Genomic DNA, 13,204 nt, shown 5'->3' on the forward strand with positions numbered 1-13,204 from the left:
TTTTGGTCAAATAAGCCAAATTACAGTGACAAAAATTGATTTATAAAATCAATAAAAAGGGTAAAATAGCCAAGGGGGTGAATATGTTATTTTAGGCACTGCAGTCAAAGTATTGACAAGAAAATACCCAAGACACTCTTTTTAGATGAATTCAATGCATCATTAAAATGGCTTTGTCATGCAGACCTGAAAAATCAGTCAGGCGTGTTTTGTTACCAGGAAGTCTCCCTGATAAAGGCTTGTTACCAAAATCAGACAAAATGTTTTTAGAGATTTCTCTTGTCAGTTCTCTGACAAATAAAAACTCGTTGAAGGGGAAAAATTATATAAATACAGAAATGAAGTGACACCTGCTAATCATTCAAGCAGACAAATTTAGTTGTACTGATTTCACATTTGACATATGTCATTATCCATCGTCTGCCAAACATCCTCCCTATTGGCAGTCTACTTAAGTTTCAGTATTTCCAGTCTCTCCCTCTGTTATGCTATTGCCAGTTCTGCCTTCAATCACTGTTGCGCTCTAGCTTTCAACCCTACCAGCACTCTACAATCCACCTATAGGCTCTACTGGAAGATTAAGACACTACCTCATCACTACTTAAATTCTGCATTTAACATAAATCTTCGAGGAGTGATTAGGTGGGAGCCTAGATACTAAAAATAAATATGTTCTAGTGCTGCTGCATTACAAATTTAAACCATTTAGCCAATATAGATGTGAGTTGTCTGACTGGACTACATTTTTAGGTATGCACCAGAGAGACCAACAAAAATGGAAGCTTTTAAAGGTAAAATTTCATCTCATTGTCAAAATATTTCCTCCATATTTTCTTACAATTTAAGGTCATTTTTAGCTTATTTTTTATATACATACACCATACACAAAACAGCACATAAATAACTATCTTTGATTTGTTTTTTAAGCTCAATGCAGTTGTTGATAATGTATAAGTTAAATCAAATCATCACTTTTATTAATGCCATTATATTTGTCTAAGTGCAGGCGCTTTTGTGTTTTATGCAAATCTGCATTCACTTACATACATTTATTAGCACAAATCAGCATCTGTGTCTGTGTGATTCAGAAACTGAGTGGATGTATAGCAGCTGTGAGGGTCTAAAGGTTTGCCAGTCTGTCTTGGAAGTGAGCTCAGCTGCTCATCTCCTCCTGAAACTCCTCAGTATGGACCTGGAAGCAGAGAGACGAAGAGTTACATTTTATCATTTCAATAAAAAAAAAAAAAAGACATGCACTCCAGTCTGTTGCATCTAAAAAAATGTTGCAATATATAGACTTGGTGATCATACAATATTGTTTGTGAGACTAGAAAGAAATATGCCCATAGCATATGTTATTTTTTTGAATGAACAAGTGTTTGAAGGGACCATAGGTAGCAATCCTGACGCCATAGGCCATAGGCACAATGCTGAGGGTCTTATTGCAAACCCTAAAATCAACCCATAAAAATGTTTGAACTTAAGTTTACCCCTAATTATGGGATATTCAAATGATGTGTATTGATATGTGTGATAGATTCTTGTTTATTATAGGGGTCTAACTCACTGGTTCTCTCCTGGTCAAGCCTCAGAAACACCCTAAGAAAGTATGACTTGGATTCCTGAAAATTTCCCACAAATCAAACATATTTACCACCCAAATTTTTTGTATTTAAATTGTACCAAAGGTGCAAAAGGTAAAACATAGGTGAACAAAGAGACAAGGCAAAATAAACATGCTTAAAAAGTGTATCATTACAGGAGCCATGAAGGAACAGGCCTGCACACGTCTACAGTCATGTGCATACGTTTAAGGTATGTAGGGCACTAAGGATTCATCATGCTAACCGATATGCCACAACTCTAGCTGGAGAAGGAATGGGGGGTGGGGGGGGTGGGGTGGCCAGAGACAAGTCAGGCACATGATGATACACGTGTGTGTCTCTCAACAGCCAAGGTCAAGCTTGATGGCATCTCTTATGTCTGGGCCTTTTCACCCCTGGTAATACGCCCAGAGACACTTTTGGGTCTCAAACCACCAGCTGAGAACCACTGATCTTACTTGTCTCTTCTACACCTGGCAGTAGGTTGGAGTTTCTCCTTGGCTGTGTACACATTGGAGTTTTTCAGAGGTTTTCAACATAGTCAAAGTAATCAGAGATGTCTGATCATCCAGTCACACAATCCAGATGTTTCTCTGGACCTTGGAGTTTCAGTTAATATTTCCTCCTATAGCTTTATATCAACTTCTTGGGCAGAGAGGGAGTGAGAGCTGATTCACAGAAGCAAGAGTGAGGAAGTAGTCCAGTATTTGTACAGAAACATGCCAGAGGAAGAAGGAACATTCTGTGGTATTTTGTCCTGATTTAACTCAGTTTACCAGTAGTATGTGACTAACACTGCAGACTGAAGCCTCTATTAACAGACTGATGTTTTCTCAATTAAACAACTCTACTCACCAACATGTGCAGAGTGTGCATCAGTGTCTGTGCATCTGTCCATCACTAGTATAAATGAATAAAAATGAATGAACACTGTGGGGCAGGCAGCTAGAAAAGATATTGCAAAGTCAGAAGCAGTTACATCAAATACGTCATAAGAAAACACTGAAATACCCCATTCATGTTTGCCAGTGCCTGTAACATCTGTTGCACAAACTGCTGCTGCTGCTGCTCGGTCACCGTGGCAACCGCAGGAGCACTTCCTGATTGGCTGTCAAGGACACAGTCTGATGCAGCGGGAGCATCAACACCAGCTCCAGGGTTTCCCAGTCCATCCCTGCAAGACGGATATTTTAATGTAAGTAATGAGATGTTTTTTATTTTTGCTATTTTTGCTTTGCTTCACATCACTTCTTCTACTCAAGTTAATCATTTTGAGAATGATGGTAAGGTAAAGACACTTGATGCTAAAGATCAGTAAAGCATCCGTCTAAGTCTGTCACAATAAAAGTCTTCAATTCTAATCATTATTGAAGACCATTATTTTGAAGAGCAACATCAGAGGGTCAAGTGTTTTCAACAGTAATTTAAATGTAATTTCATTGGGCATTTAATCAAATAGGGAAATAGACACCGATGAGCATCCTCACTTGTGAATGGGTGTGACTTTGATGCATTAACTGACATGCCCACAGCGTCCTAGAGCAGACAGAACTGCCTCATTTTTCATGGTTTTGAAGCTTTATTTGATAAACTTAGAGATGTCTTTCATGACTGAAATTTGGCATGGTGGTTCATAACACAGCTGCCTGTCATACAATAACCCTAAAAGATTTTTATTACAGGGAATTTCAGGTCGTAGTGAGTTGTGTGTGTGTAAATTTCCTTTTCTACTTACATGGGCATCATTGCGGGAGCTTCTGCAGCCAGAGTCTGAAGGGCCTGCTGGATCTGTAGCAGAGCCTCCATGGCTCGGGGGTTCATCATGGCCGACAGCAGCTCTGGACTCTGCATCTGCATTTTATTAGTCATCATAGAACATGAATAGGGGTGGGTATACAGGCAACTCATGATATAGCATACCACAACATCACAGTTATGATACAATACGAAACAATATGATATAATACAGAATGATACTATGCAAAAGCATACAAAACGATGCAACACAATACGTTGCACTTGATACAATATGCAACCACACAACACAAAGTCGGACAGGGCCTTTTGTTTGGAGTTTGCATGTTCTACTCATTTATGCATAGATTCTCTCCAGGTACTCCGGCCCCCACCCACAGACCAAAGACATATTTGTTAGGTTAATTTAAGCCTCTAAATTTGGCAGCAGGTGTGAATGCAAGCCTGTTTTTGTCTCTGTATGTAAGCCCTGTAACTGACTAGAAACCATTCCAGGTTGAATCCCACCTCTTACCCAATGATAGCTCAGACTACCTCCAGCTCCTGCAATCCTGAATGGGATAAGCATTGTCGAATATGGACAGATGGATGGACAATACAATATGATACAATTTGATATAGTAGGGTACTGTATCAAACATATGACTGTTGTCCAATGGTCATTTTAATGTACAGCTGAAATCATGACACTGTATATAAATGCGATGTAAGATACGTGAGATGTGGAGTAACCTGTTGCAGGAAGAGTGGGATCTGCTGTCTGATCTGCTGCTGCAGCAGAGGATTTCCTGCGAACAAAGGGTGGCTCAGCAGCATCTGAAACAGTATGAAAATGAAGCTGTAAAACCTGGATGAACAATGTTGGATCTTAGAGGAGAGATTATGTGGATATGTTAACAAAAAGACAATTGGGGGTGACTTTCAACTCAGTTAGAAACCTCTTTTCTGCAGCCAAATCAATATGTTCACATGTGTAGAATAGTCAAACTATAGTTAAAGCTCGAAAAGGCAATTTGAATTCTGTTTGTACTGGATCTTCTCCTGGTAAAATGGTTGTATGTTGCATAGTAAAAACACGGAAAAAATTCACAGATCTGTACATTTTCAACATTATCTATGCTTTACTTCTTTGCACAAATGCAATGCAAACTATCCTGCTAGTTAATGGTGATATCTGAAGGCAGATGACAATGAAATTTCTGTTTCAGTTGGTATTAAGTTTCTTGACTTCCAGGTCAGGGCCAGGTGTAGAAACTGTGGAGAATGTGCAAAATATCTAGTCCAGTTTAGGTCTGATTGAGGTGAATGCATGCAAGAGTGAACCGATCTCCAGCAGCATTATCTAGGTATGTAAGGTGGACTTTGAGAAATGTAATTTTGCACGATTTCAGTTGGACTAATATGTTTACATGTATTTCAGTCAGCCTAACACAATAATTCAGCCTATAAATGTACTAACTGAGGTCAAGGATTGCCTGTTTGCACTGCATACTGTCTAATTTCCATGCAGTAAGATACTGTATTTGTACTTATTATGATTTGTGCAGCTCCACCATTGCACTTATTGTCCAGATTTTTTTCCTGATATTGTATACTACCCCTAATAGAATTGATGTCCCCAACAGTAGGAGTTCTGTGCTCCATTATGTATACATTCATTTACTGTTTTGTCAGTGGATTTTGCCCCAAAACATAAAAAAATTCCACTGAAGTAAACCAAATCCAAACCAAATCTTTATATTGTAATGAATCTGATGCACAAAGACTTAAAAAAATAACTGCTTGGTAGTGACAAAATAAATGCTATGCTGGATTTATTGGTTGTGTTCTTATGCATCTGTTTGTATCTACTATAGTGCACACGCCTCACATGTGCAGCCAGGTCAGGGTTCTGGCTGAGGCAGTTCAGGAGACTACTGACATGCGGCCCGGACAGCAGGCTCTCCATCAGACCTGGACTGGCTGAAATCTCCTGCAGCAGTGACTGCATGCCTGAGTAGAGAGAGGTGAGGATACAGATGCAAGATGAGGAAAACAAAAAGAGGAATGCACATTTAAAGTTAGTTTGTTCTTTTAAGGTTGTTTATCTTTTTCTTGGTTAGTGTGCAGGAATATCCTAATGATAACCAACACGTTTTAAAAAACAATTACTGTGTACACATTAAATGACATAAAAGGTTAAAATGGGTGAGCATGATTGCAAATTGATGCCTACAAGAACATGAGCATTAATTCTACTTTCTCTTCAAGTGTACTGTATATATATTATAATCGACTGTGCTGGTATTTTCAAACATGGAGAAGTATTTCTCTGGAATACAAATGAGATCTGAGAAATGTGAAGGGCAGAAAATAATTGGATGTGAGGTTCCTGTGTTAGACAGTTCTTACCTAAGCAAAGAGGGGAGCTGGGAGAGGGTGTGAAGTTATCAGGGAGAGAGTCAGGGTCATCTGTGGAGTCTGACTGAACCATGCCTGGAGCTGGATCAATACTGGGAGCGCCAGGAGGCCTGAGGAGGATGGACTGAATCACAACCTAAAATACTGTGATGAAAATATCATTTACCTGCTCTTTCATCAGAATCAGCATCAGTACACCATCCAGCACAAATAAAAATGAAGTTTCCTTTTGTTAAAGTGATAGATTATTCTATAAATATAAACTGCTTTATGCGTGTGTTGAACGATAAGGAAAGGACTCCAAGATTTCAAACAGTGGTGTAGGACACCAGGCTGATGCTCTTTAAGGCAGTCATAGCTGTAGTCAAGCACATTAACTTCAGTCTTGTCTGAATTAAGCAGAGGAAAATTCTGGTCATTCAGGTCCTACTGTCCTTAAGGTATACTTCTATTTTACAACTGATCGCTGTCATCCCGCTTCATTGGTACATATAGTTGAGTATGAGCAGGGTAGCAATGGAAATCCATGAATCGTTCCTTATTATGCTGCTAGAGCAAGCATATGAAAGGTGAAAAGAATCAGTCCAAGCACAGAGCCTTGTGGAACTCCATAGCTAATCACCGACATACAAACTCAGATCAATCTGACAGATATGATTTACAGGTGCAGTGTGTAAAATTGGGAATATCAACATTTAACAGTTAATTCTAGAATGTGACGCCCATTTCTCTGATGATAGCTGTGACAACCTGTGGGATTAAAAAAAATGTGCATCTGTTATTTGTTTCCTTCAGTGGTACCACAGAAACATGCACTATGCAAAAAATCCAAGATGGCGGTGTCCGTGGAGGGGACCCTCACTATGCATGAACAAAAGGCTTACTCTGAGTTCATTTTTTAAAAATTACATATTTTTGTATTTAGGTGATTAAACATTAATTTAGATAGACTGATTTATAAAATACTATGTTTAATTTTTTACCAAGTTTGTTTTGCTTAATGCTACTTGCTTAATATACTCACTGCACCTTTAAACCAACTTTAAACTGTTCCTGTAATGCCAAGTAATTGATCTGGCCTGTGCAGTTCTCAATTAAACATAAATATGATAGATAAGAAGCATTAAAACAGGAAGAGATGAACTGAAGAAATGCTATAACAAAATCATAGGCACAGCAGTAAAATATTAAAATGTAGAAAAGCAATAAAAAAGCAAAAAGTAATTAAATTAGATAAAAACAGAAGATATCCATGAGAATAAATGAGATAAAAAAATACTAAAAAAAATAGAATAAAATGATGAAACACTAGAGGATAATTCAAAACATGAAATAAAAACAATATATGAATAAATAAAACATACCAAAATATATCATATTTCTATGATTAAATATACAAAGTTCCCCAAAGTTGATCAGAATTCAGACAAAGATTAAAATGTTCATTTGACATTTTTCCAAAGAATTAATTTTATAAAATGGCAGCTACAGGGAGTCAAACAGCATGTTGATGATCAGGATATACTCCCAAAATTATGATATTCAACCTTTTAGTATTTGTATTCAGGGCTTGACGTTAACTTTTTTGCTCACCAGCCACGGTGGCTAGTGGTTCTGCAAACTTACTAGCCACTCAGTATTTCCACTAGCTACAACTTTGGTGTTTGGTAACTGAGCTATATGCCAAATTTGGTACAAAGGGTATATTATGACACACGTGCTCTACTTTCCCTCACCAATATGATCAATATCAGCTCTCCTCTTAATAAAACACTTCTCCCTGTACATATGAAACAGCACACTACTGAGATATGGGTCAGCCTGTTAGAGACAGCCATCTAAGAGTCAAGACTCTTAGATTTTGATTTTCTTAATGGGTATCAAGTTTATGCTAAAATTAAAATACTGTTAACCGGCTGTTTATTAGAAAAGGCTCCAGCAGATTACAAGAACATCTCTAATTTTCACTCTGACAAATCTTCACCAGAGAATATTAAGTGTCCAACTTCTCCTGTCCTCTGCTCAATAGTGTATGGAGGAAATGTTTTCATACGTGTCTATTACTGATTAAAATATCTCTTTAAATAATAGATGACTTACATTTGGTGGTGAAGCTCACATTTGGAGAACATTAAACAACGGATGTATAATAGAAGAAGAAAAAAAATCACTGTTTAGTTGAATTCTGTTTGACTCCTAAGTGATCAGTTACAGACTTTTATCCTTCTGTCTCTGTTTCTCACTGCCTCAGTGAACTGATTTAAAGCTTCAGAGTTTCTCTTGTCTTTTATAACTGTTAATTATCGATTTATGGCAAATTTATAATTAACCCTGAATATACAAAAGTTTAAAAGTTTCGATGACATTTAAAGTATGCGCACCTTTGCGGAGGTTTTTATCATTTAGATCACCGTCAATAAACAAAGAATATAGATGGAGTATTAATTAAACAATATTTAGACACACCGCCCGCCCTGGCTCGCACGAGCAACAGGGACACACAGCTGGAGAGCACACACACATAAACGGCGCTGACGCACATGGACAGAGAGGCACTTTAAAGCAGAAAGAGAAAGTTCAGGTCTGAGTTTATCCTGCAAATTCTGAAACATTTTCCCTAAACAGATAGAGGCCTTCAGTCTAACCAACACGTCAGTGTGAGTGTGTGTCTGTATATGTCTGTGAGTGTCGCGTTTGTGTGTGTCATTCAGCATCAAAGCCCCTGGCACTGCGTAAAATACGCACAAATGGATGAAGAGACCAGACACTTTTCAGTTATTTTGGAGGGAAATTTGAGCTTTTATGTGCTGAACAGCCTCTCTGTAACAAGTCTAAATCATAAGGGCTAACAGACAAGCACTTTCAGAGTGAAGTATAAGTTGTGACACTGATAAATTCAACCCGCCATCATGGCTAGTTAGAGTCAAGCTGCTACCCACCATGGCTGAAATCCACTCGCATTTGGCTAGTTGGCGGGTGCCAATGTCAAGCCCTGTTTGTATTCCCTGGAAAAAATGTGAGTCACTCAAAACAATGACACTATCTAAAAGCTTCATGTGAAAAAAGAAATAACTAAGAAAAATTGCTGAAAAAAAGGGGTGCAGTCAACTTAACCTGGGCATTTCTCCACAGATCACCAAGGAAGAGCTACAGGAATTCAAGTGATATCCTAGGCATGATGTCAATTTCAAAATAACAGACTTTTTTATGAGGGGAAGACCAGTGACCTCAGTCTGAATGACAGTTTCTTTCATGATATAGTTTATAACATTTATTTGACATTTTGTTGTTTTATGTCTATTACAATATTTTTATTTATTTTTTATTTATCCGTTATGTTAACAGAAAGAACCCACTGAGACCGAGGTCTCTTTTCCAGGGGTGCCCTGCAGTTACACAGAATCAGAACAGATGAAAGCAATAACACAGTAACAACAATATCAATTACAAACAAGCTCATACAAAGACATATCTGTACTTACAAAACAACAAAATATTGCCAGTTTTGCTGTTAAAACATTTTAAAACAGTCACAGTAATTTTCCTTGAGAAGTTCAGACACTAACGCTTTAAAAATGTCATCAGAAACAAGAGAGGGCAGCTTAGCTGTCAACTGGAAATTGTTCCACATAGTAGGTGCAGCAAAAGCAGTCTTATCCCATATAGTTCTAAACCTGGGTTTTTTTAAAGTGATCCAGTTTTGGGATCTGGTTGCATGGGTTGAAATGTTTATAGACAGTAGTGAAGTCAGGTAAGGAGGGAGTTTAGCAATGAGTGCTCTGTAAATAAACAGAATACTGTGCTGCTTTCTACGCTGACTCAGTGATGGCCAGCCAACAGAACGATACAAGACACAATGATGAGTTCGAAATCTATCACCAGTGATAAATCGAAGCGCACTGTGATACAGATAATCCAAATGTTTCAAGACAGAAGCAGTTGCATGTGCATAGAGAGTGTCACCATAATCTAAAACTGGCAGAACAGTAGCCTGGACAATCTTTTTTCTATTTGACAATGTCAGACAGGATTTGTTCCTATAAAGAAAACCAAGTTGAGGCCTAATTTTCCCCAAGCTAGAAATGTGGGATCTAAAAGACAAATCCTGATCCAACCAGATACCCAGGTATTTGAATTGTTGAACACATTCAATTACTATATCATCTGATGTTAACAGTGCAGCATAGGGTTCAATGTTTTGTCTAGTAAAAAACACGTATTAAGTTTTTTGGGGGGTTCAGCATAAGTTTGAGGTGGATAAGAGCTTGTTGGAAAGAATTAAAATCAGTGTGTAACTGAGACAGGGCTTGGTCATAAGAGTGTGCAATGGAGTATAATACTGTGTCATCAGTATACAGATGAATTTTAGAACTTTTTATTTTATTTGGGATACCATTTATATATAATTTAAATAAAAGTGGCCCAAGGATAGATCCATGTGGTACTCCTTTTCTGATCCCCATAAAAGATGACTTGACATTATCAACAGCTACAGCTTGAGTTCTATTAGTTAAATAGTTAGAGAACCAGTTACAAGTCATCTCATCAAAGCCGATGGAAGACAATCTGCTTGACAGGATGGAGTGGTCCACTGTATCAAAGGCCTTCGAGAGGTCAACAAAAAGGGCTGCACATTTATGACCTTTATCTATGGGGCTTACTATATCATTAATTAAAAGTGATGCTGCAGATATTGTGCTGTGACCTGGTCTAAATCCTGATTGATGGGAGGTGAGGATATTATTTATGGATAGAAAATTACGCAATTGTTGATTAACCAGTGATTCTAATATTCTATATAAATCTGAAGGTCATGTAGAGGTGCATCTAGAAATTTGAACTTCATGAAAAAGTTGATTTTTTCATGTGATTTACTTCTCAAAGTAAATCTTCCATATATTATAGATTCATCTCATACAAAGTGAATCATTTCAAGATTTTTTAAAAATGTTGGCATGAAGCAGTAAACATTGGCATGAGGCAGTGCCACAGACTGATTGGCATGAAGCCAATCAGTCTGTGGCACTGCTGGGGTGTTATGAGGCCCAGCTTGCTCTGATAGCAGCCTTCAGCTAATCTGTATCATTGAGTCTGGTGTCTCTCATCTTCCCCTTGATGTTTCCTCAGAAATTCTCTGTGGGGTTCAGGTCATAGCAGCCAGCTGGCCAATCAAACACAGTAATGGTAACATGGTCAGCAAACTAGTTTCTGGTAGTTTTGATTTCCCTGTGAGCACTTATGACATTGTAACTTGTGTGGTACTTGGAGTCATGTGACTTGTTGAAATAAAAATATTAAATCATTAATCATATAAGAAAGTATAATCCTTAAAGTAGTATAATAGTATGTTAAAACACATAAATGTATTCATTGTATTTTCCAAGTGAAACACGTCTGTCTAGGGGCAGAAAAACGCCCATTTCTGTATGATGACCATTATATTATTTTGTCCACTAAAGCATTAATTTGTACCTTTGGACCATGCAGAGGTTGAGTGAAGCATCTGCTGCTTTCAGGTGACTCAGGATTTCTGAATCTCTGAGGACACGGCCGGAGTGAATCAGCACCAGTCGATCTGTAGGGACCTCCAGCTGCTGTGCGAGTCCACATTTCAGCTGTGTAAGCGTAGAAACACACGAAACAGCAAACTCTGCTTTTTATTAAACCACAACAACAAAACCTTAACGCACATCAGCCAAATACAGTAGGACCAGAAATCCCCTGACCTGTGTGACGGTGCAGTTTCCTCCGACAGTGAAATCTCTTCTCTTCGTAAGACTTTTAATAGAGACGTGGATCATTTCAGACCCCTGACCTCCACTCAGTGCCCCCGGTTCATCCTCTTCTCTGCCTGACATCCTGCACAGTCTGCCCGGGCTGATGATAGAGAGGAGCCAGAGAGGACGACTCACTCCCGGGGCGGAGGTGCGTCTGTCCCGATGACTCGACAAAAAGTTGTACTGATATGACCCAACGACGCAGGATGGTGTCGACACAAAATTGCTTTTTCCTTAATTAGTAATTTCTACCTTTGTAAGTAGACAGGTTTTACGTGGCTCCCGCTGGGACTAGTTTTTATTAAATTATTTAATGACTAATTTTATGTAACCTGTCAGCTTAAAGATATAGTACGCCACAAATACAAAATCAATACGAATTTTAATCTACTTCATTACAGTTAATTTTTAAACTTTAGACAAAATGTATTAACTTTTACAGACCTAGAACGGTGAACCTAAAGGTTAAGGTAAGTTAGCTAGTTAGCTAAGGTTAGCCTACCACACAATTCAAATTTCAACTACACTTAGGGACTGTGGAAGCCCAAAGCTGACATGCATTTTAGTTTTATTTCCTATGGCCCTGTTGAAAGTAAGTGTCCCCTCGTTAAATCATGAATTTACTGTGATTAACGACATTTTTATGGAAAGCCTGATTACTGCCAGGCATATTGGATCAAGAAATCCCTTAAATAGAACCTGTCTGACAAAGTGAAGTAGGCTACACGATCTCAAAAAGCAACACATAATGCCGCCATCTAAAGAAATTCAAGAACAGATGAGAAACAAAGTCACTGACACCTATCTGTCTGGACAGGGTTCCAAAGCCATTTTACAAGGCTTTGGGTACCACCGTGAGAACCATTATCTACAAATGGAGAAAACTTGGAACAGTGGCAAACGTTCCCAAGAGTGGCCGGCCAACCAAAATTAATCCATTAATGCAACAAAGACTCATCAGGTTGGTCACAAAAAAATAAAATAAAAAAAAAAACAACCCAGAACAACATCTAAAGACCTGCAGGCCTCACTTGACTCAGTTATGGTCAGTAATCATGTCGTTGGGTCATATCAACAAGAGTTGGACTTTTTGGAAGGGACGCGTCCTGTTACATCTGACATAAAAATGACAGCATTTCATAAAAATAACATCATAACAACAGTCAAGCATGGAGGTGGTAGTTTGATGATCTTGGGCTGTTTTGCTACTTGAGGACCTGGACCACCTGCCCTAAGTGATAGAACCATGAATTCTGCTCTCTAGCTCTCAGTTTGTGACCTCAAGTGCACTTTAGTGATACAGCAGGACAATAATTTGAAACACACCAGCAAGTCCACCTCTGAATGGGTTAGAAAACCTCAATGAAGGTTTTGAACTTAAATCTCATAGCGATGCTGAGACATGACCTTAAACAGGCTGTTCATGCTTTAAAACCCTTCAATGTGGCTGAATTAAAACAATTTTCCAGAGAAGGGGGCCAAAATTCCTCTACAGTGATGTGAAAGACTCATTGCCAGTTATCCTAAACATTTGCTTGCAGTTGTTGCTGCCAAGGATTTCACGAGTTGTTAGGTTTAAGGGGTAATGACTTTTTCACATAGGACCAGGTTGTTCCTTTTCATGATCTTGCCCCTACCACACTTCACCATGGGGATGTTGTTGTTGGG

At 38.4% G+C, this 13,204-nt stretch overlaps 1 protein-coding gene across 1 annotated transcript; it reads right to left on the reverse strand.

The window, feature by feature from the left end:
• Nucleotides 1–11,669, reverse strand: LOC121510188 (ubiquilin-2-like). The gene is made up of 9 exons (XM_041788137.1): nucleotides 11,486–11,669; nucleotides 11,232–11,374; nucleotides 5,751–5,869; nucleotides 5,230–5,351; nucleotides 4,092–4,175; nucleotides 3,340–3,455; nucleotides 2,616–2,778; nucleotides 2,460–2,504; nucleotides 1–1,192 (listed from the first exon to the last, which is right to left on the reverse strand). The coding sequence occupies exons 1-8, from the start codon at nucleotides 11,615–11,617 to the stop codon at nucleotides 2,502–2,504; spliced, it is 882 nt and encodes a 293-aa protein (XP_041644071.1). The 5' UTR covers nucleotides 11,618–11,669; the 3' UTR covers nucleotides 1–1,192; nucleotides 2,460–2,501.
• Between the last annotated feature and the right edge of the window lie 1,535 nt (nucleotides 11,670–13,204).

Source organism: Cheilinus undulatus, linkage group 5 (genome assembly GCF_018320785.1).
Source record: "Cheilinus undulatus linkage group 5, ASM1832078v1, whole genome shotgun sequence".
Classification (NCBI taxonomy): Eukaryota; Metazoa; Chordata; class Actinopteri; order Labriformes; family Labridae; genus Cheilinus; species Cheilinus undulatus.

Excerpts from the sequence above, each read along its gene's own strand:
- LOC121510188 (XM_041788137.1), bottom strand. The coding sequence starts at position 11,617 with ATGTCAGGCAGAGAAGAGGATGAACCGGGGGCACTGAGTGGAGGTCAG. Across the intron at positions 11,375-11,485 it reads GAAACTGCACCGTCACACAG|CTGAAATGTGGACTCGCACA; the intron begins GTCAGGGGATTT and ends ACGCTTACACAG. Across the intron at positions 5,352-5,750 it reads CAGCTCCCCTCTTTGCTTAG|GCATGCAGTCACTGCTGCAG; the intron begins GTAAGAACTGTC and ends CTCTCTACTCAG.